The 22,587-nt window shown below is 51.5% G+C and overlaps 1 protein-coding gene across 1 annotated transcript; it reads left to right on the top strand.

The window, feature by feature from the left end:
- Positions 1–3,957: 3,957 nt before the first annotated feature.
- Positions 3,958–19,531, top strand: LOC141987883 (uncharacterized). The gene is made up of 2 exons (XM_074953733.1): positions 3,958–4,076; positions 16,780–19,531. The coding sequence occupies exon 2, from the start codon at positions 17,114–17,116 to the stop codon at positions 18,068–18,070; it is 957 nt and encodes a 318-aa protein (XP_074809834.1). The 5' UTR covers positions 3,958–4,076; positions 16,780–17,113; the 3' UTR covers positions 18,071–19,531.
- Positions 19,532–22,587: the final 3,056 nt, after the last annotated feature.

Genomic DNA, 22,587 nt, shown 5'->3' with positions numbered 1-22,587 from the left:
CCGGATATTACAGGCGATTTGTACCGCAATACAGCCACATTGCCCCCCACTGACAGACCCAACCAAAAAGAAACAGCCAAATGCCGTTCAGTGGACCGAAGAGTGTCAGAAGGCCTTTAACCAGCTTAAAGCGACACTCATGTCTGACCCTGTGCTAAAGGCCCCAGACTTTGACAATCCGTTCCTAGTAACCACAGATGTGTCCAAGCTTGGTGTGGGAGCAGTTTTAATGCAGGAAGGACCGGATCAAGAATTGCACCCTGTAGTGTTTCTCAGCAAGAAGCTATCTGAGAGGGAAAGCAACTGGTCAGTCAGTGAAAAAGAATTTTACGCCATTGTCTACGCTCTGGAAAAGCTACGCCCATACGTTTGGGGACAGCGTTTCCACCTGCAAACCGACCATGCTGTGCTACAGTGGCTTCATACCACCACGGGAAATAACAAAAAACTTATTTGGTGGAGTTTAGTGCTCCAAGATTTTGATTTTGACATCCAGCACATCTCAGGAATTTCTAACAAAGTGGCTGATGCACTCTCCCGTGAAAGTTTCCCAGAATCAACTGGTTAAAATCGTCCTTGAGATGTGAAAAATATTGTTAGTCTTTATATACTTGGTAGTATATTTAGAGGTGCGTGTGTCTTATTAACTCTGTTTTCTCCTAGAGTTCCAGGAAGAAATCCCAGCCAGCGTTTCACCCTATCTGTGATTTGGGTGGCGTGTCATAAATATAAAGGGAAGGGTAAACACCTTTAAAATCCCTCCTGGCCAGAGGAAAAACCCTTTCACCTGTAAGGGGTTAAGAAGCTAGGATAACCTCGCTGGCAAAAATGATCAAAATGACCAATGAGGAGACAAGATACTTTCCAAAGCTGGAGGGGAGAGAAACAAAGGCTTTCTGTGTGTGTATGATGCTTTTGCCAGGGACAGAACAGGAATGGAGTCTTAGAATTTAGTAAGTAATCTAGCTAGATATGCGTTAGATTCTGATTTCTTTAAATGGCTGATAAAATAAGCTGTGCTGAATGGAATGTAGATTCCTGTTTTTGTGTCTTTTTGTAACTTAAGTTTTTGCCTAGAGGGATTCTCTATGTTTTGAATCTGATTACCCTGTAAGGTATTTACCATCCTGATTTTACAGAGGTGATTCTTTTACTTTTTCTTCTATTAAAATTCTTCTTTTAAGAATCTGAATGCTTTTTCATTGTTCTTAAGATCCAAGGGTTTGGGTCTGTGTTCACCTATGCAAATTGGTGAGGATTTTTAACAAAGCTTCCCCAGGAAAGGGGGTGTAAGGTTTGGGAGGATTTTTGGGGGAAAGACGTTTCCAAACGGGCTCTTTCCCAGTTATATACCTATTAGACATTTGGTGGTGGCAGCGATAAAGTACAAGGGCAAAAGGTAAAATAGTTTGTACCTTGGGGAAGTTTTAACCTAAGCTGATAAAAGTAAGCTTCGGAGGTTTTCATGCAGGTCCCCACATCTGTACCCTAGAGTTCAGAGTGGGGAAGGAACCTTGACAGAGTGGATGTGTCATTATACAAAGTAAAACTACTTCCCCTTGTTTATTTCCCCCCCACACACACACACACACTGTTCCTCACACGTTCTTGTCAACTGCTGGAAATGGTCCACCTTGATTATCACTATAAAAGGGTTTTTTTTGGTTTTGTTTTCCTCTTCTCTCCTGCTGGTAATAGCTCACCTTAACTGATCACTCTCATTATAGTGTGTGTGGTACCCCCCATTGTTTCATGTTCTCTGTGTATATAAAATCGTCCTACTGTATTTTCCACTGCATGCATCCGATGAAGTGGGCTGCAGCCCATGAAAGCTCATGCTCAAATGAATGTGTTCGTCTCTAAGGTGCCACAAGTGCTCCTTTTCTTTTTGTGTATACAGACTAACAGGGCTGCTATTCTGAAACCTGTCTAAGGCCCACAGTGACTGTACTGCAGCAAGGGGCAAACTTTACAGGCCCCAGAGCCTTGGTACCTCCTCTCCCTGCAAGAGGAGGAGACGAACCAAAAATAGTTCCCAGAAATGATGTAAACAGCCAAGTGACTTGCAAAAGCAGAGAACATAAAGGGGTTAGGTCAACGTCTGCCTGTGCGTAGATCAGGGGGTGGAGCCAGGACTCCTGGGTTCTCTCCCTTGCTCCGGGAGAGACTTGGGTCTAGTGGGGTAGACCAGGGGGCTGGAGCCAGGACTCCTGGGTTCTCTCCCTTGCTCCGGGAGAGACCTGGGGTCTAGTGGGGTAGACCAGGGGGCTGGAGCCAGGACTCCTGGGTTCTCTCCCTTGCTCCGGGAGAGACGTGGGGTCTAGTGGGGTAGACCAGGGGACTGGAGCCAGGACTCCTGGGTTCTCTCCCTTGCTCCGGAAGAGAAGTGGGGTCTAGTGGGTAGACCGGGGGCTGGAGCCAGGACTCCTGGGTTCTTTCCCTTGCTCCGGGAGAGACGTGGGGTCTAGTGGGTAGACCGGGGGCTGGAGCCAGGACTCCTGGGTTCTCTCCCTTGCTCTGGGAGAGAAGTGGGGTCTAGTGGGTAGACCAGGGGGCTGGAGCCAGGACTCCTGGGTTCTCTCCCTTGCTCCGGGAGAGACGTGGGGTCTAGTGGGGTAGACCAGGGGGCTGGAGCCAGGACTCCTGGGTTCTCTCCCTTGCTCCGGAAGAGAAGTGGGGTCTAGTGGGTAGACCAGGGGGCTGGAGCCAGGACTCCTGGGTTCTCTCCCTTGCTCCGGGAGAGAAGTGGGGTCTAGTGGGTAGACCAGGGGACTGGAGCCAGGACTCCTGGGTTCTCTCCCTTGCTCCGGGAGAGACCTGGGGTCTAGTGGGTAGACCGGGGGCTGGAGCCAGGACTCCTGGGTTCTTTCCCTTGCTCCGGGAGAGACGTGGGGTCTAGTGGGTAGACCAGGGGACTGGAGCCAGGACTCCTGGGTTCTCTCCCTTGCTCCGGGAGAGAAGTGGGGTCTAGTGGGTAGACCAGGGGGCTGGAGCCAGGACTCCTGGGTTCTCTCCCTTGCTCCGGGAGAGAAGTGGGGTCTAGTGGGGTAGATCGGGGGCTGGAGCCAGGACTCCTGGGTTCTCTCCCTTGCTCCGGGAGAGACGTGGGGTCTAGTGGGTAGACCAGGGGGCTGGAGCCAGGACTCCTGGGTTCTCTCCCTAGATGTGCGGCTTCCAGGGCAAGTCGCGGCCTCTCTTTGTGCCTCTCTCCCCGGCCGCGGACGGGGCAGGGACGCTGTGGCGGGGCCGGGGTTCCTGCGGTCACGGCCCGCGCAGGGAGCGCGGCGGCGGGTTCATTCACTCCCTCCACACAGGGGTTCAAGGCCCGGGCCCGCAGACACGGGACCGGCCCCGCCAAGGCGCCGCGGGGCGGTCTCCGGCCGGGGGCTGCGGGGGTCGGACGGGAGGCGCTGACGGGGCCGGGGGCGGCGGGGATAATGGGGGGGGCTGGGAGCGCCCGGCCCGAGCTGTGCCCCCCGCTCACGCCGACCGCCCCCAGCAGGGGCAGCGGCCCCCGGCTCCAGCCCCGGGCGGGGACCAGCGGGCTCCGGGGAGGCGGGGCGGGGCCGGGCCGGGCGGAGCGAATCGCTGCCCCGGTCCCCGCGGCCGCGGCCGCGTCCCCCCAGCGCCAAACTCCCCGCCTCAGACTGTCCTGCCCCGCCGCGTTCTGCCCAGCGACCGGTGACGCAGGCGGGCCTGTGCGTCGCTATTGGCGGGATGTTCCCTCCCCCCAGCCAATCCCTGCCGCGGGGCGGTTCCCTCGGGAGGGGGCGGGACTCGGAAGGGGCGGGGCCGGGGCCGGGGCCGGGGCCGGGCCTGGACAGGCCGAGGCGAGGCGTTCTGCCCAGCGACCAGTGACGAAGGCGGGTCTCCGCGTCGCTATTGGTGGGATGTTCCCCTCTCAGCCAATCCCTGCAGACTGGAGGCTCTCACGGCCAGGAGCTGGCTCAGCGCCCCGGGGAGCTGTGGGTCCCGGCGCCGCGTCCGGCCGCGCAGCTCGGGGGGTCCGGGCATGGCCCTAGCGCTGCGCCTGCTGCTGCTGCTGGGGGCCGCCGCCCTGCCGGGGGGCCGCTCCCGTGAGTGCCGGGGGGAGACCCCGGGCCGGGGGGGGGAGCTGGGTGTCGGGGGGGGCAGCCGGGCCGGGGGGTGCGGGGAGGGGGGAGCTGGGTGTCGGGGGGGGCAGCCGGGCCGGGGGGGTGTCGGGGGGGCAGTTCTGGGCTCTGTGTTCAGAGGTGTCGGGAGACCCCCCCCGTGCCCCCCCCGGCACTGAGCGGTCGCTGACAGGGATCAGTGACGTTGCTATAGTGACCGGGGGGGGGGGTCCTGGCCCCCTTGTGCCCGGCGCTGCCGGGGGCTGCGGGGACAATGTGCCGGGGGGGCTGAGCGCCCCTGACCCGAGCGGTGACCCTGGCATCCAACGCCGACCGCCCCCAGCCGGGGGTGCGGCACCGCTCGGACCGGCACCCATGGGTGCTGCACCCGCCGACAAGCCCCTCGCGGCCCCGTGAGGCTCCCGGCTGCGGGGAGTCCCCGGGGCCAGGCGCTGCCCAGGCTGGGTCTCTGCCGCGTCTCCGGGCCGGGCGGGGCTCTCAGACCCGAGCCCTGTGGGCAGAGCCGGGCTGAGGGTTAGTGGAGGGAGTAAATTAACCCCCCAGGTAGGCCAGGGTTAAATGAAGGAAAAAGGCTTCTTGGATCTCTCCGACCTTTAATGGCTCCCAGACGGTTCTTCACGCTGGGTTTAACCCCAAGGCCTGGAACTCCGGAGTGTGGCTTGTCCTTGGCTACCTACGGCTAACTTGTGTCAGCACCAGTCTAGTCGCACTCACAGTCAGCAGTGGCGATGGGTCATATCTGTAGTGGAAGCATATCTTTAGGGGTTTCAGAGGAGCAGCCGTGTTAGTCTGTATCCGCAAAAAGAAAAGGAGGACTTGTGGCACCTTAGAGACTAACAAATTTATTAGAGCATAAGCTTTTGTGAGCTATAGCATCCGATGAAGTGAGCTGTAGCTCACGAAAGCTTATGCTCAAATAAATCTTTAGAGGTGTCATCCTAGGGAGGAGATGTTAACCCCCGCTCTGTCTCTGGCTGTGTGTTGGCGCCCCAAGGCGGGGAGAGTTTGGAGCCCCTGGATCTGTGCATTAATCAGGTCTTAGTTTGGGCATGAGCTCCTGTTGCAGAGCACAGAACAGCTGCTGCTTTTGTGCTGTTAGGATCTCTTGTAGCTGCCGAATAAAGAGCTTCCGGATCCCATTGAGGGTGGGGTGAGGAGAGGGGAAGGCACATCCTGCTGTTCCAGGCATGGACTTGAATCTTCCTTGCTCCCTATGAGGCAGCAGCTCAGACCCTGGGGAGCACAGCAGCCCATACTGAGCTGGGTGAGGCTGTGGGGTGGGGTTGGGGTTGGGGTTTGCTTGAAGTGGTTTAAGGCGCATTGGTGCCCTTGTGTCACCTCAGTAATAGGCTTGGTTTGTCCTAAACAGGGTTAGGCCCCAGTGCAGCCTGGCCCTATGGGGTCACAGAATCATAGAAGATTAGGGTTGGAAGAGACCTCAGGAGGTCATCTAGTCCAACCCTCTGCTCAAAGCAGGACAAACCCCAACTAAATCATCCCAGCCAAGGCTTTGTCAAGCCAGGCCTTAAAAACCTCTAAGGATGGAGGTTCCTCCACCTCCCTAGGTGACCCGTTTCAGTGCCTCACCACCCTCCTAGTGAAATAGTGTTTCCTAATACCCAGCCTAGACCTCCCCCATTGCAACTTGAGACCACTGCTCCTTGTTCTTTCATCTGCCACCACTGAGAACAGCTGAGCTCCATCCTTTTTGGAACCCCCCTTCCGGTATTTGAAGGCTGCTATCAAATCCTCCCTTACTCTTCTCCTCTGCACGCTAAATAAGCCCAGTTCCCTCAGCCTCTCCTTGTAAGTCATGTGCCCGAGCCCCCTAATCATTTTCAGTGCCCTCCACTGGACTCTTTGCAGTTTGTCCACATCCTTTCTGCAGTGGGGGGGGGGGGGGGACCAAAACTGGCCACAGTACTCCAGATGTGGTCTTACCAGTGCCGAATAGAGGGGAATAATCTCTTCCCTCGATCTGCTGGCAATGCTTCTACTAATGCAGCCCAGTATGCTGGTAGCCTTCTTGGCAACAAGGGCACACTGTTGACTCATATCCAGCTTCATGTCGACTGTAATCCCCAGGTCCTTTTCTGCAGAACTACTGCTTAGGCAGTCGGTCCCCAGCCTGGTAGTGCATGGGATTCTTCTGTCCTAAGTGCAGGACTCTGCACTTGTCCTTGTTGAACCTCATCAGATTTCTTTTGGCCCAATCCTCCAATGTGCCTAGGTCACTCTGTATCCTATCCCTACCCTCCAGCACATCTATCTCTTCCTAGCTTAGTGTCATCCGCGAACTTTCTGAGGGTACAATTCATCCCATCATCCAGATTGTTAATAAAGATGTTGAACAAAACCGACCCCTGGGGCACTCTGCTTAATACCGGCTGCCAGCTAGACACTGAGCTGTTGATCACTACCCGTTGAGCCCAACAATCTGGCCAGCTTTCTATCCACCTTATAGTCCGTTCATCCAATCCATACTTTTTAAACTTGCTGGCAAGAATACTGTGGGAGACCATATCAAAAGGTTTGCTAAAGTCAAGATAGATCACATCCACCGCTTTCCCCATATTCACAGAGCCAGTTATCTCATCATAGAAGGCAATCAGGTTGGTCAGGCATGTCTTGCCCTTGGTGAATCCATGTTGACTGTTCCTGATCACCTTCCTCTCCTCCAAGTGCTTCAAAATGGAGTCCTTGAGGACTGAAGTGAGGCTGACCGGTCTGTAGTTCCCCATATGCTCTTTCTTCCCTTTTTTAAAGATGGGCACTATATTTACCTTTTTCCAATCGTCTGGCATCTCCCCTGATGGCCACGAGTTTTCAGAGATAATGGCCAATGACTCTGCAATCACATCAGCCAACTCTCTCAGCACCCTCGGATGCATTCGATCCAGCTCCATGGACTTGAGCATGTCCAGCTTTTCTAAATAGTCCTGTTCTTTCACCACTGATGGCTGCCCACCTCCTCCCCATGCTGTACTGCCTAGTGCAGCAGTCTGGGAGCTGACCTTGTCTGTGAAGACCGAGGCAGAAAAAGCATTGAGTACTCCAGCTTTTTCCTCATCATCTCTCACTAGGTTGCCTCCCCCATTCAGTAAGGGTCCCACACAGTCCCTGACCTTCTTCTTGTTGCTAACATACTTGAAGAAACCCTTCTTCTTACCCTTCATATCCCCTGCTAGCTGCATCTCCAATTGTGCTTTGGCCTTCCTGATTACATCCCTACGTGCTTGAGAGTATTGTTATACTCCTCTTTAGCAATCTGTCCAAGTTTCTACTTCTTGTAAGCTTCCTTTTTGTATTTAAACTCCCCAAAGATTTTCACTGTTAAGCCAAGCTGGTCACCTGCCATATTTGCCATTCTTTCTGCACATCAGGCTGGTTTGTTGTTGTGCCCTCAATAAGAACAAACAGCCAGCCAGCTCTCCTGGACTCCTTTCCCCCTCGTATTAGCCTCTCAGGGGATCCTGCCCATCAGTTCTCTGAGGGCGTCAAAGTCTCCTTTTCTCAAGTCCAGGGTCCGTATTTTGCTGCTTTCCTTTCTTCCTTTTGTCAGGAGCCTGAACTCGACCATCTCATGGTCACTGCTGCCCAGGTTGCCACCCACTTCTACTTCCCCTATCAATTCTTCCCTGTTTGTGAGCAGGTCAAGAGGAGCACGGCCCCTAGTTGGTTCCTCCAGCACTTGTACCAGGAAGTTGTCCTCAACACTCTTCAGAAACTTCCTGGATTGTCTGTGCACTGCTGTATTGCTCTCCCAGCAGATGTCAGGGTGACTGAAGTCTCCCATGAGAACCAGGGCCGGTGATCTGGAAACTTGTTAGTTGTCTACCTCATCCTCCGGGGCTGCGGGAAGGGTGGCCAGCATATCCCTCTGCCCGCACCGCTTCCCGCAGCCCCCATTGGCCTGGAGCAGCGAACTGCGGCCAGTGGGAACCACGATTGGCCGAATCTGTGGACGCGGCAGGTAAACAAACCGGCCCGGCCCGCCAGGGGCTTTCTCTGAACAAGTGGCGGACTGGCTTTGAGAACCACTTGTCCATAGCACACACCCACCACGACATCACCCTTGTCGCTCTCTCCTCTAAACTTACCTAAAGACTCTCAGCAGGCTTTTCATTAGAGAATGGAAAGTTACAGCAAAGTCTATCTGGGTCTCTCCAGAACCCAGAACTTTCTCTTTTGTCCCAGTCCAGAAGCTTCTCCTCCCTCCAACAGCCCACACTTAGCCCCCGGGGGCTCCTCCCTAGTCTTTTGTTTTTGTTCCTGCCAAACACTGTCACCTGGCCTCGTCAGCTCTTTGTTTTCCATCTGGTCACAGCTGGCCGGCTTCCTGCAGAGGATGGGTCATCCATGGTCATTAGTTGCTAGGTGCCAAATGTCTGGGCAGTTGTCTTCTGGGACTTCCCATCAGCATGGGACCCACACCCCAGTTAGTGAGGCATCAGTCACACCTGGATCTTTGCCGAGCAATTAATCCTTTCCCCCACCCTGTTAACCATGCAGCTCATAGGGGAAACTGAGGCACACACAATATTCAGTATAAAATATGGGGAGATGTGGCTGATGAGTGATGCTGAGAGAGAACCAGTGATAGCTGGAGAAGGGCAATCAGCACTGGAGAGCTCAAAGAGCAGGGCCTGGTGAACCCAAGTCCAGTGCATGGCCCTTTTGGAGAGCTGACCCAGGGCTGCTGGGTGAATGCAGAGGGGAGGGTGAGGAGATGGGGAGCAGAGGGTCGGATAGGCCATCGCCTTGGAAGCTGAAGTTACCGAGGATGAGTGTGTGAGGCTGGAAGGGAGAACCAGTTGTGGGGATCAGAGTGGCAGTGTATAATCCCCCTGAGCAGTGTCTGACGTCAGTGGGATGCTCACTGGTGTGAAGGGATCAGGGGTTCAGTCACTGCAGCACCAGGCCATTTGTCTGGGAGCTATCGCCCTTCCCCACCCCCTGCTTTGGCCCTGATTCTGCCTGTGGATCTGTGGGGTGAACCCGACTATAGGGACGGGTGATCAGCTTGTGAGCTCCTTGGAGGAAGAGCCTGTGCAGTGACTGGCACAAGAGGGGGCCTGGTCCCTACAGGGGACATAACTTATTCATGCTGTGGCTGCACCGAAGTCCAAAGCAGACTGCGAAGAGTTACAAAGGGATCTCACAAAACTTTGTGACTGAGCAACAAAATGGCAGGTGAAAATCTGTGGATAAATGCAAAGTAATGCACATTGGAAAACATAATCTCAACTATACATATCAAACGATGGGATCTAAATTAGCTGGTACCACTCAAGAAAGAGATCTTGGAATCATTGTGGATAGTTCTCTGAAAACATCCATTCAATGTGCAGTGGCAGTCACAAAAGCAAACAGAATGTTGGGAATCATTAGGAAAGGGATAGATAATAAGAAAATACCATATTGCCTCTGTATAAATCCATGGGATGCCCACATCGTGGATACTCTGTGCAGATGTGGTCACCCAATCAGGAAAATATCTATTGGAACTGGAAAAGGTACCAAAAAGGGCAGCAAACATGATATGGGGTATAGAACAGCTTCCATAGGAGGAGAGATTAATAAGACTGGAACTTTTCAGCTTGGAAAAGAGGCGACTAAGGGGGCTCTGATTGGGGTCTGTAAAGTCATGATGGTTGTGGAGAAAGTGAATAAGGAAGTGTTATTTACCCCCTTAACATAACACAAGAACTAGGGGTCACCAGATGAAATTAATAGGCACCAGGTTTAAAACAAATAAAAGGAAGTATTTCTTCACACAATGCACGGTCAACCTGTGGAACTCCTTGCCAGAGGATGTTGTGAAGGCCAAGAGTATAACAGGGTTCAAAAAAGAACTAGATAAGATCATGGAGGACAGGTCCATCAATGGCTATTAGTCAGGATGGGCAGGGATGGTGTCCCTAGCCTCTGTTTGCCAGAAGCTGGGAGTGGATGACAGAGGATGATCATTTGATGATTGCCTGTTCTGTTCATTTCTTCTGGGGCACCTGGCATAGGCCAATGTCAGAAGACAGGAGACTGAGCTAGATGGACCTTTGGTCTGACCCACTATGGCCGTTCTTATGTTCTTAATAAATTATCGTAAATTGTGTGCATAGCGCAGGCCCTCGCTCCCACCTGCAACTTGGACACATCCCCCTGCCCTCCCCTTGTATCCCTTGCTTCAGCTTCTGCATCTCCTACAGCCCCAGCCCTTCTCCTGCTCCACCTTCCCACTCCTGCTCCTCACACCCCCCTCCAGCCCTGCTCCTCCTTCGGGCCCCCTTTCCTTCTTCATACTCCCCTTTAGCCCCCCCTGTGCTCACAGTACACCCTCCCTGTCTACTCCCCTACTCCTCACAAGCTCCAGCACCCCTCCCCTCTCTCCCTCATGCCCCCCCTCCAGCCTTGCCCCCCTTCTTCTCCTACCTCAACCCCTCTTTCTCCCTGGTCAGGCTGAGCTGTGAGTCCTTTCCCAGGTCTCCCTCCCACAGGAGTGCTCCTGAGGGCTGGTGCCACCTCGTGTGTATTGCCAGGGGCTCCCTGGCAGGGTCTGGCTGGGTCTGACCTCCCTGCCCCCAATCTTTCCCACCAGGCCTGCGCTCCAGGCGCGCATTCCAGACGGTGCTGTCGGAGCCCAGCCCAGGGCTGCCCTGGTACAGCCGTGTTGGGTACATGGATGATCAGGTCATCTATGTCTACACCAGCGAGCAGGGCTGGCTCTAGGCACCAGCAAAACAAGCAGGTGCTCGGGGCGGTATTCCAGCGCCGGCCATGCCGCCCCTCGAAATGTGCCCCCTCCGCCTGCTCCCCTGAGCGCACTGCCGCCACTCCGCTTCTCCCCCCTCCCTTCCAGGCTTGCCGCGCGCCAAACAGCTGTTAAGCCTGGGAGGGAGGGAGGGAGAAGCCGAACAGCGGCGCGCTCAGGGGAGGCGGTGGTGGTGGAGTGGAGGTGAGTTGGGGCGGGGAGCGGTTCCTCTGCGCGCCCCCCCATTACTTCCTGCGCTCCCCCCCACCCTCGCTCCCCTGAACATGCTGCTTCTCCCTTGCCTGAGAGGGAGGGGGGAGAAGCGGAGCAGCGGCATGTTCAGGGGAGCAGGCAGAGCGGAGGTGAGCTAGGGTGGGGGTTGTGGGGGGGGAGCCGCAGGAAGCAATGGGGGGGGGAATGCGGCACTCCCGGGGGAGGAGTCAGGGCTGGGGGTTTGGGGAAGGGGTTGGGAAAGGGTGGAGTTGAAGCGGGGGTGGGGGGGCATGAAAAAAAGCAGGGGTGGCCAACAGTTTTTTTGCTTGGGGCGTCAAAAATCCTAGAGCCGGCCCTGCCCCCCGGGCTCTGCCCCCCCAGCGCCTGCAGGAGCCAAGCCAGCCCTGGGAGAGCCACCGCCCCGGACTGGGCCAGGTCCTGAGTCTCCCAGCCCGAGGGGGCAGGAGGGAGCCAGGGCAGAGACTGGCAGGGGCAGCAGGAGCAATGGGGGGAGGGAAGGGGGGTTCCCGGTTCCCAGCCTTGCCCAGCCCCATTCCTGCAACCCTCTGCCCTGGGGCAGTGACCCTCCTGGGGAGAAGAGGAGGGGCAGGGAGAGGAAAAGCCAGTTCCTGTCTCTGCCTGGTGCCCGTGCTGCTGGGGGGATGCGCTGCCCTGGGGACAGGGTTGGGGGGGTTCCCCCAGAGTGGCTCCCCCAATTCTGCTCTTTGGCTGCACAATTTCATTCTTTTCAGTTCTTTATAAAGTGCTGAAATTACCAGATTGACCTTGCGTCTGAGCCAGCCTGGCAGTGCCTATGTTCATCTACAAGGTAGAAAGTCTCTGTCCAGAGTGAAAAAGTGTTATCAACTTTTGAACTAATTCGGTAGCAGAAGGATTTAGGCTGGTAACTTCACATTTGACACAGAGAGAATTCCTAGGTCAGACATGCTCGTCTCTCAGCTCTGGTTAAAAATGACCTGTGATGTGTGTTTTTTCTGAGGGTTGAATAACTCCATTCTGCGCACACACTGATTTCTTCTTCCATTTGATAAGTTGTGTTTGTTGACTTATTTCAGAGTAGCAGCCCTGTTAGTCTGTATTCGCAAAAAGAAAAGGAGTACTTGTGGCACCTTAGAGACTAACCAATTTATTTGAGCATAAGCTTTCGTGAGCTACAGCTCACTTCATCGGATGCATAAAGTGGAAAGTACAGTGAGGAGATTTTATATACACACAGACCATGAAAAAATATACATTGTAAGGAGAGTGATCACTTAAGATGAGCTATTACCAGCAGGAGAGTGGGGTGGAGGGAGAGAAAACCTTTTGAAGTGATAATCAAGGTGGGCCATTTCCAGCACGTTTCCAGGAGTTAACAAGAAGGTCTGAGGAACGGGGGAGGGGGAGGAATAAACAAGGGGAAATAGTTTCACTTAGTATAATGACTCAACCACTACCAGTCTCTATTCAAGCCTAAATTAATTGTATCCAATTTACAAATTAATTCCAATTCAGCAGTCTCTCGCTGGAGTCTGTTTTCGAAGTTTTTTTGTTGAAGGATAGTCACTCTGAGGTCAGAAATCGAGTGACCACAGAGATTGAAGTGTTCTCAGACTGGTTTATGAATGTTATAATTCTTGACATCTGATTTGTGTCCATTTATTCTTTTACGTAGAGACTGTCCAGTTTGTCCAGTGTACATGGCAGAGGGGCATTGCTGGCACATGATGGCATAGATCACATTGGTAGATGTGCAGGTGAACGAGCCTCTGATAGTGTGGCTGATGTGATTAGGCCCTATGATGGTGTCCCCTGAATAGATGTGTGGGCACAGTTGGCAACGGGCTTTGTTGCAAGGATAGGTTCCTGGGTTAGTGGTTCTGTTGTGTGGTTGCTGGTGAGTATTTGCTTCAGGTTGGGGGGCTGTCTGTAAGCAAGGACTGGCCTGTCTCCCAAGATTTGTGAGAGTGATGGGTCGTCCTTCAGGATAGGTTGTAGATCCTTGATAATGCGTTGGAGAGGTTTTAGTTGGGGGCTGAAGGTGACGGCTAGTGGCGTTCTGTTATTTTCTTTGTTGGGCCTGTCCTGTAGTAGGTGACTTCTGGGTACTCTTCTGGCTCTGTCAATCTGTTTCTTCACTTCCGCAGGTGGGTATTGTAGTTGTAAGAATGCTTGATAGAGATCTTGTAGGTGTTTGTCTCTGTCTGAGGGGTTGGAGCAAATGCGGTTGTATCTTAGAGCTTGGCTGTAGACAATGGATTGTGTGGTGTGTCTGGGTGAAAGCTAGAGGCATGTAGGTAGGAATAGCGGTCAGTAGGTTTCCGGTATAGGGTGGTGTTTATGTGACCATCGCTTATTAGCACTGTAGTGTCCAGGAAGTAGATCTGTTGTGTGGACTGGTCCAGGCTGAGGTTGATGGTGGGATGGAAATCGTTGAAATCATGGTGGAATTCCTCAAGGGCTTCTTTTCCATGGGTCCAGATGATGAAGATGTCATCAATATAGCGCAAGTAGAGTAGGGGCATTAGGGGATGAGAGCTGAGGAAACGTTGTTCTAAGTCAGCCATAAAAAAGTTGGCATACTGTGGGGCCATGCGGGTACCCATTATCAGTGCCGCTGAGTTGAAGGTATACATTGTCCCCAAATGTAAAATAGTTATGGGTGAGGACAAAGTCACAAAGTTCAGCCACCAGGTTTGCCGTGACATTATCGGGGATAGTGTTCCTGATGGTTTGTAGTCCATCTGTGTGTGGAATGTTGGTATAGAGGGCTTCTACATCCATAGTGGGCAGGATGGTGTTTTCAGGAAGGTCACCGATGGATTGTAGTTTCCCCAGGAAGTCAGTGGTGTCTCAAAGATAGCTGGGAGTGCTGGTAGAGTAGGGCCTGAGGAGGGAGTCTACATAGCCAGACAATCCTGCTGTCAGGGTGCCAATGCCTGAGATGATGGGGTGCCCAGGATTTCCAGGTTTATGGATCTTGGGTAGCAGATAGAATACCCCAGGTCGGGGTTCCAGGGATGTGTCTGTGTGGATTTGTTCTTGTGCTTTTTCAGGGAGTTTCTTGAGCAAATGCTGTAGTTTCTTTTGGTAACCCTCAGTGGGATCAGAGGGTAATGGCTTGTAGAAAGTGGTGTTGGAGAGCTGCCAAGCAGCCTCTTGTTCATATTCCGACCTATTCATGATGACAACAGCACCTCCTTTGTCAGCCTTTTTGATTATGATGTCAGAGTTGTTTCTGAGGCTGAGGATGGCATTGTGTTCTGCACAGCTGAGGTTATGGGGCAAGTGATGGGGCAAGTGATTTTCCACAATTTCAGCCCGTACACGTCGGTGGGAGAGCTCTATGTAGAAGTCCAGTCTGCTGTTTCGACCTTTAGGAGGAGTCCACCTAGAATCCTTCTTTTTGTAGTGTTGGTAGGAAGGTCTCTGTGGATTAGTATGTTGTTCAGAGGTGTGTTGGAAATATTCCTTCAGCCCCCAACTAAAACCTCTCCAACGCCTTATCAAGGATCTACAACCTATCCTGAAGGACGACCCATCACTCTCTCAAATCTTGGGAGACGGGCCAGTCCTTGCCTACAGACAGCCCCCCAACCTGAAGCAAATACTCACCAGCAGCCACACACCACACAACAGAACCACTAACCCAGGAACCTATCCTTGCAACAAAGCCTGTTGCCAACTGTGCCCACATATGTATTCAGGGGACACCATCACAGGGCCTAATCACATCAGCCACACTATCAGAGGCTCGTTCACCTGCACATCTACCAATGTGATATATGCCATCATGTGCCAGCAATGCCCCTCTGCCATGTACATTGGGCAAACTGGACAGTCTCTACATAAAAGAATAAATGGACACAAATCAGATGTCAAGAATTATAACATTCATAAACCAGGTTTCAGAGTAGCAGCCGTGTTAGTCTGTATTCGCAAAAAGAAAAGGAGGACTTGTGGCACCTTAGAGACTAACCAATTTATTTGAGCATAAGCTTTCGTGAGCTACAGCTCACTTCATCGGATGCATGAAAGTGGAAAATGCAGTGAGGATGTTTTTATACACACAGACCATAAAAAAATGGGTGTTTATCACTTCAAAAGGTTTTCTCTCCCCCCACCTCACTCTTCTGCTGGTAATAGCTTATCTAAAGTGATCACTCTCCTTACAATGTGTATGATAATCAAGGTGGGCCATTTCCAGCACAAATCCAGGGTTTAACACGAACGTCTGAGGAGCGGGGGCGGGGCGGTGTAGGAAAACAAGGGGAAATAGGTTACCTTGCATAATGACTTAGCCACTCCCAGTCTCTCGGAGAACACTTCAATCTCTCTGGTCACTCGATTTCTGACCTCAAAGTGACTATCCTTCAACAAAAAAACTTCGAAAACAGACTCCAACGAGAGACTGCTGAATTGGAATTAAATTTGCAAATTGGATACAATTAACTTAGGCTTAAATAGAGACTGGTAGTGGTTGAGTCATTATACTAAGTGAAACTATTTCCCCTTGTTTATTCCCACCCCCACTGTTCCTCAGATGTTCTTGTTAAGTCCTGGAAATGTATATAAATCTCCTCACTGTACTTTCCACTTTATGCATCCGATGAAGTGAGCTGTAGCTCACGAAAGCTTATGCTCAAATAAATTGGTTAGTCTCTAAGGTGCCACAAGTACTCCTTTTCTTTTTGTTGACTTAGGATCTGATTTTGCCAAACGCTTCCTTTCTTTAGCCATCTGAGCAGTCTCATTGACTTTATTAAATCAGTGTTTGTGGCCAGGTTCATAAATGTCTCTCAGATTTATTCCTGGTGACGGGCAGAGTCTGTTCTATAATCAAGTGACCAAACCCTGGAACTTTAATTAGAGGACCCTAAAAGTACATTCCTAAATTCATACTGAGGCAGTGGAATAAGTGGCCTGGTTATCGATAGCTCTGGACACTCGGAACCAAACCCCATTGTTGCAGGCTCAGCATTTTTGAAACTCAGGCCACTTATTGAGATAACTGAATGTTGGGCCCTAACTTGATGCTCATTTGTTTGCTTGACCCCAAGTAGGAGTTCCAATTTCTAGACCTGACATGATCTCCTGGCTGGAGTGAAGGGAGAAGCTGTGGGTCTCCAATCTCCAGGGAGAGGTGGAAACAGAGATACTGACAGATGCCCACAGAAGTAAGGAATTGGCAAAAGTGGCTCAGAAACCTTTTTACATTCTCATGACAAATGCCACTCCTGAGTTTTCACCAGTCCTGTGTGCCTATGTAGAAACAAAAAGAAAAGGAGTACTTGTGGCACCTTAGAGACTAACCAATTTATTTGAGCATAAGCTTTCGTGAGCTAGAGCTCACTTCATCGGATGCATTCATTGGAAAATGCATCCGATGAAGTGAGCTGTAGCTCACGAAAGCTTATGCTCAAATAAATTGGTTAGTCTCTAAGATGCCACAAGTACTCCTTTTCTTTTTTGCGAATACAGACTAACATGACTGCTACTCTGAAACCTATGTAGAAACAAACACTGTCCTCCATATTCAGATGGGAATGAGGTGGCAGAATTGGTTCCCTTCTTTCTCTCCTCTGGGAAAGGATTTGGGGGCAGTTGTTTGGTTTATTTCTCCTTTCCTACTCCCCTTTGTGATGTCCCCTTTTTTCTGCATCTCAGTGGGTGACTCCAAACCGGATTCTCTCTCTGTCCCAGCAGGTGATGGGACGGTGAGTGAGACCAAGGAAGAGAACCTGAGCTGGGAGTCCTGAGCAGGTGAAACCACACAGGACAGTTTGGGAAGATCCAAGGTGAATATTTCCCAGTGACCACGGATGGGAAAAACTTTAAGACTCAGCCCAGGCCACAGAGGCAACAGGGAAAAGAGCCAAGGCCGAGACAGGGTGGACCAGCTCACCGGAGCAGAGGAGTTGGAAAAATCAAAGAAACTGCTCAGCTGACAATCCCCACTGGAGATAGTCACCAAACTTATTGGGTCTCTGGGAAAAGCTTCCCTGGGAGTTCAGCCCATATTACTCCGCAGACAGTCCACATGGGGAAAAAACCCTACAGATGTGCTGAGTGCGGGAAAAGCTTCTCTCAGAGTACTACGCTCATTAACCATCAGAGAATCCACACCGGAGAAACACCCTATACATGTCTGATCTGTGGGAAAAGCTTCCGATACAGTTCAGTCCTTGTTACGCATCAGAGAAAACACACTGGAGAGAAACCTTATAAATGTCCTGAGTGTCAAAAAACATTCAGTGGCAGCGGAAACTTTAACAGGCATCGGAAGATGCACACAGGAGAGAAGCCTTTCAAATGCAGCGAGTGCGGGAAAAGCTTCAGAGAGGGCTACCACCTTGTTTCACATCAGAGAATGCACATGGGAGAGAGACCCTATGGGTGCCCTGACTGTGGGAAACACTTCTCTGACACTGCTGGACTCATTATCCATCAGAGAATCCACACAGGAGAGAAGCCCTATACATGCCCCAAGTGTGGGATCAGCTTTGTTCAGCCCTCACAACTTGTTAGACACCAGAGAATCCACACAGGAGAAAAGCCCTATAAATGCCTGACCTGTGGGAAAAGCTTCAGTGATAAATCACTTTTAAATCAACACCAGAGAATCCACACAGGAGAAAAACCCTATATATGTCTGACCTGTGGGAAAAGCTTCCGATACAGTTCAGCTTTTACCACACATCAGAGAAAACACACTGGAGAGAAACCTTATAAATGTCCTGAGTGCGGGAAAAGCTTCAGTAACATCACAACCTTTAACGGTCATCGGAAGATACACACAGGAGAGAAGCCCTTCAAATGCTGTGATTGTGGGAAAAGCTTCAGGAGGCGCCCGGACCTTAATACACATCAGAGAACACACACAGGAGAGAAACCCTATAAATGCCTGACCTGTGGGAAAACATACCGGTGTAGCTCACACCTTTCTAAACATCAGAGAATCCACACAGACAAGAAATCTTTGAAGTGCCCTGACTAGGGAAGGGCCAAGTGAATAACGTCTTTGCCAATTCCCATGAACCTCAGAGCGTCAGGCGAGGCTGGAGTGGCTGTGTAATGGGGATATGCAATGGTTATAAAGCAGAGAATAAAATCACATTCCTGGAACAGAGTAGGCTAGAGCAAGAGGCTGGAATAAAGTTCCCACATTGTGATGGGATTTGATTATGATTTTTCAAGACGCTCTGAACATCCTCTGATCAACTCCTGCATTTAAGTTAATTCCCCACAATTTGTCAGTTCAGGCCATAGTCTAGGAGCAGGTTGGATTCCTCATTGACACTAAGCTCTCACATAGCAGGATCTGCAAGTAATGGTCTCTATCATCTCCCCTTGGCTAGGAGATGCCGTTCCTTCCTGGCAGACACAAATCCAGTTACTTACAGCTTTGTCACTCCTCAGCGGGGCTGCAGCAATGTGATCTGCCTGGCCATGAAACCATTGGTGCGGGGGGACCTTCAGCTAGTACAGAATGCTGCAGTGCATCTTCTCTGCAACACAAGCTCCTGTGAGCATATCACTCCTGTCCTCCACTCCCTGCATGGCCTGCCCACCAAATACCAAATTGTGTTCAAGATCTTGGTCCTTATCTTCAAGGTGCTCCATGGCTTGGGCCCGGTTTATTTAAAACACTTCCTAAAGCTCTGTGAAGAAGACCATAGACAGCAACTTTGCATCTCTAGGACATTGAAACTGTCCAAAATAAGGGTAAAGTTTATTTGTGCGGAGACAAAACTGCCTTGATGGAAAGACTCAGACATTGGAATGAACTCCCCCAGGAGCTAAAGACCATCACCAACCTGACCACCTTCTGCTCCTGATGTAAGCCACATTTCTTTGACTTTGCCTTCTGTAGTATAAATATATATCAACACATATACTTACTGCCACAAACAAAAGCTACCATAACAGAACTCTTCACTGTACAACTTCTCCCCCAGGAAATGATGAGAGAATGAACATATGACAAAAGGTTGCTTACTGCACTACTGAAAGATGCTCACATACTGTGGGGATGAGCCTGGTGTAAGCATCCACACAGAACAGAATTCTGCTGCCATGCAGCTACAGTCTTATTCTCTGTAATTTAGCATCCCACACTCATCGAGGCTTAGGGCTGAAGAGACCTCAGGAGGCATCTAGTCCAAGTTCCAGTGTTCCCTCTAATTTTCCGCACTCATGTGCAGAATGAATCTTGTTTTGTGACACCAACATGGAAGTGATGTGTGACAGATCTCCTCCATATTGGTGCACACACAGGCGCCAACTTTCGTTGGCGCTGGTGGGTGCTCACGCGCTCTGCCCCCTCCCTGCCCCTATTGGATCCCTCCCCAAATCCCTGCCCTGGCCTTGCCTCTTCCCCAAGCGCACCACGTTCCTCCTCCTCCCTCCCAGCGCTTGCGCCGCGCAAGCACTGGGAGGGTGTGGGGAGAAGCAGGATGCGGTGGCCCTCTCAGGTGAGGAGGCGGAGGCTGGGGGGGAGGGGGGGCAGGTTGGGGAGCTGCAGGTGGGTGCTCCGCACCCACCAATTTTTCCCCGTGGGTGCTCCAGCCCCGGAGCGCACACAGAGTCGGCATCTATGGGTGCACTTTTCAAAATTAATGGGGTGGGGCTGAGGGGTTTATTTGGTGTGTGGGAGGGGACTCCAGGCTAGGGCAGAGGGTTGGAGTATGGGGGTGAAGGCTCTGGCTGGGAGCGAGGGCTCTGGGGTAGGGCTGGGGATGAGGGATTCAGGGTGCAGGAGGGGGGCTCAGGGCTGGGGCAGAGGGTTGGTGTGAGGTGAAGGCTCTGGCTATAACAAAAATATATAACTACACCAGCCAGATAAGATTTACCAGAAACTATAAACTATTCAGCCCCAGTTTCAAAATGTGAGTTAAATTGTCTTGCTTTCAGACCCTATTTGTATAGAAATTGCATTAAAGCACAAGTGTACGTGAATTGAAAATTTATACGTTTTATATAGGATCAAAGAGACTGTTGTATTGGGACCAGTTGGCTTTTACCATTTACTTTCCCAACTTCTCTATCCCTTGCAGTCTGTCTTTCACCTACTCTTTCTGCTCAGGTTGCTTTCAACAAAAGGGAAGAGTAATTTTCTCTTAATTCGGTTGCCTTGAGTGATGTCGCTTTCTCGTTTGAAAACACAAGGCAAAGAACAGTTCTTGGTTTTGTTTTGGTGTTTCTCCCACCTGTTCACATTTTCATCAGCACCCTTTGGGAGCTCCTCTTCTTAGGGTGGATAAAAATCACAACTTTAAAATTTTTATTTAAATTATGACATTTAAATGTAGGGTTTTTTGAAAATTTTAAATCAAATTTCTTATTTACATATTGCTAGTTCTTCTCTTCCATTTTATGGTCTTAAATTGTCAAAGTGAATGTTTTCTACTTGTTTGTTTTTTTAGTTTCCTAAGTGTTAATAACCCCACCCCAGCCTCCTGCCCTGAGCCCCCCCCTGCATTCCAACCCCCTCATCGCCAGCCGTATCCCAGTGCCCGCAACCCCAGTCAGCACCCTCACCACCTGCAGCCCCCTCCTTCATTCTGAACCCTGTATTTTTCACCATACCCTGGAGCCTGGGGGGCCCACAAAATCTAATAGCTCTGGGACCCCAGAAGAGTTAATCTGGCCCTGGGTGCAGACAGGCTGCGTCGGGGCTAAGGCCAGAGGACTCCCCCCAAGCCCTCTCCCCGCCAGCAGCATGGTGCTCCAGGGGAAGGGGCCTCTCCGTCATCGCTGGCAGCAACGAGCTCTGGGGGAAGGGGCCTGTCTCTCCCTGCCAGGCGCTGGCAACATGGAGCTTCAGGGGAAGGGGCCTCTCTCCCTGCCAGGTGCTGGCAACATGGAGCTCCAGGGGAAGGGTCTTCTCTCCCTGCCAGGCGCTGGCAACATGGATCTCTGGGGGAAGGGGCCTCTCTCCCCCCGCCGGCAGCAGTGAGCTCTGGGGCCGGGAGAGAGGCCTGCAGCAGCCCTTCATGCCCCAGCTGGCTCCCCTCTCACCTCCCTCTCTCCAGGCCCCTGCTGCATGTCCCTTTATAGCTGCTGCATGACCACACGGCTGAGAGGGAACTTAGACTCCAACCCCTGCTCAAAGCAAGACCAACCCCAACTAAATCATCCCAGCCAGGGCTTTGTCAAGCCGGGCCTTAAGAACCTCAAAGGAAGGAGATTCCACCACCTCCCTAAGGAACCCATTCCAGTGCTTCACCACCCTCATGGTGAAATAGTGTTTCCTGATATCCAACCTAGACCTCCCACCACTGCAACTTGAGACCATTACTCCATGTTCTGTCATGTGCAGCCACTAAAAACAGCTGAGCTCCATCCTCTTCAGGTAGTTGAAGGCTACTATCAAATGCTCCCTCATTCTTCTCCTCTGCAGACTAAATAAGCCCAGATCCCTCAGGCTCTCCTCATAAATCATGTGCCCCAGCCCCCTAATAATTTTCGTTGCCCTCCGTTGGACTCTCTCCAATTTGTCCACATCCTTTCTGTAGTGGGGGGGACGGACCAAAACTGGACGCAATACTCCAGGTGTGGCCTCACCAGTGCCGAATAGAGAGGAATAATGACTTCCCTCGACCTGCTGGCAGTGCTCCTGCTAATTCAGCCCAATATGCTGGTAGCCTTTGTGGCAACAAGGACACGCTGTTGACTCAATTCCAGCTTCTCGTTCACTGTAATCCCCAGGTCCCTTTGTGCAGAACTGCTGCTTAGCCAGTCGGTCGCCAGCCTGTAGAAGTGCATGGGATTCTTCCGTCCTAAGTACAGGACTCTGCACTTGTTCTTGTTGAACCTCATCAGATTTCTTTTGGCCCAATCCTCCAATTTGTCTAGGTCACTCTGGACCCTATCCCTATCTTCCAGCATAGGGAGAGGGTCCAACTTTTCATTTCTACTTGATAGTACGTTATTTAATAAAATGGATAATTCAGGAGCAATAATGGTCTCCATGAGGTTTGAAATGCAATGTCCTGAGCTTGGCCTTGGGATGACTATTTATTTGTGACTTTCCTGCTGTGCAGGAGGAGGAATAACATGGGTCTGAGATTTTCAGATTCATTCATCTGCAAAGGAGAAGAATGTGAGAATGGGCCTTCATGGGGTGAGATGGGACCTTCAGGAAAGTCTCTTGACGTGTTTCTTTTAAATTACAGAGTCTAGCAGGGCTCTGCTGTTTATTCCCTGCAGGTACCATGAATTCACAGATCGAGAAGGTTTAGCTCAGTGGTTCTGAACCCGTGGGCCACTTGCAGCCCAATCAGCCCACAGCTGTGGCTCATGTGACATCCTGAGGGGCATTCAGGTAGTATAGATGTTGTGTGGATGCAGCCCACATAACACAGAGAAAGCTGCATTGTGGCCCACAATGGTAAATAGGTTGAGAACCACCAGTTTAGCTAGATGATTTTGCTTATGCAATGTTCCCTCTAATTTTTTATATCCGTATGCGGAATAAATGTTATGTGCACCAATAAGGTGATGTGTGGTAGG

This window comes from Natator depressus, chromosome 5 (genome assembly GCF_965152275.1).
Source record: "Natator depressus isolate rNatDep1 chromosome 5, rNatDep2.hap1, whole genome shotgun sequence".
Lineage (NCBI taxonomy): Eukaryota > Metazoa > Chordata > Testudines > Cheloniidae > Natator > Natator depressus.
The sequence above is the reverse complement of the archived record's forward strand: the minus strand, read 5'-3'. Positions and strand labels throughout refer to the sequence as shown.

Excerpts from the sequence above, each read along its gene's own strand:
- LOC141987883 (XM_074953733.1), top strand. The coding sequence starts at position 17,114 with ATGGGGAAAAAACCCTACAGATGTGCTGAGTGCGGGAAAAGCTTCTCT.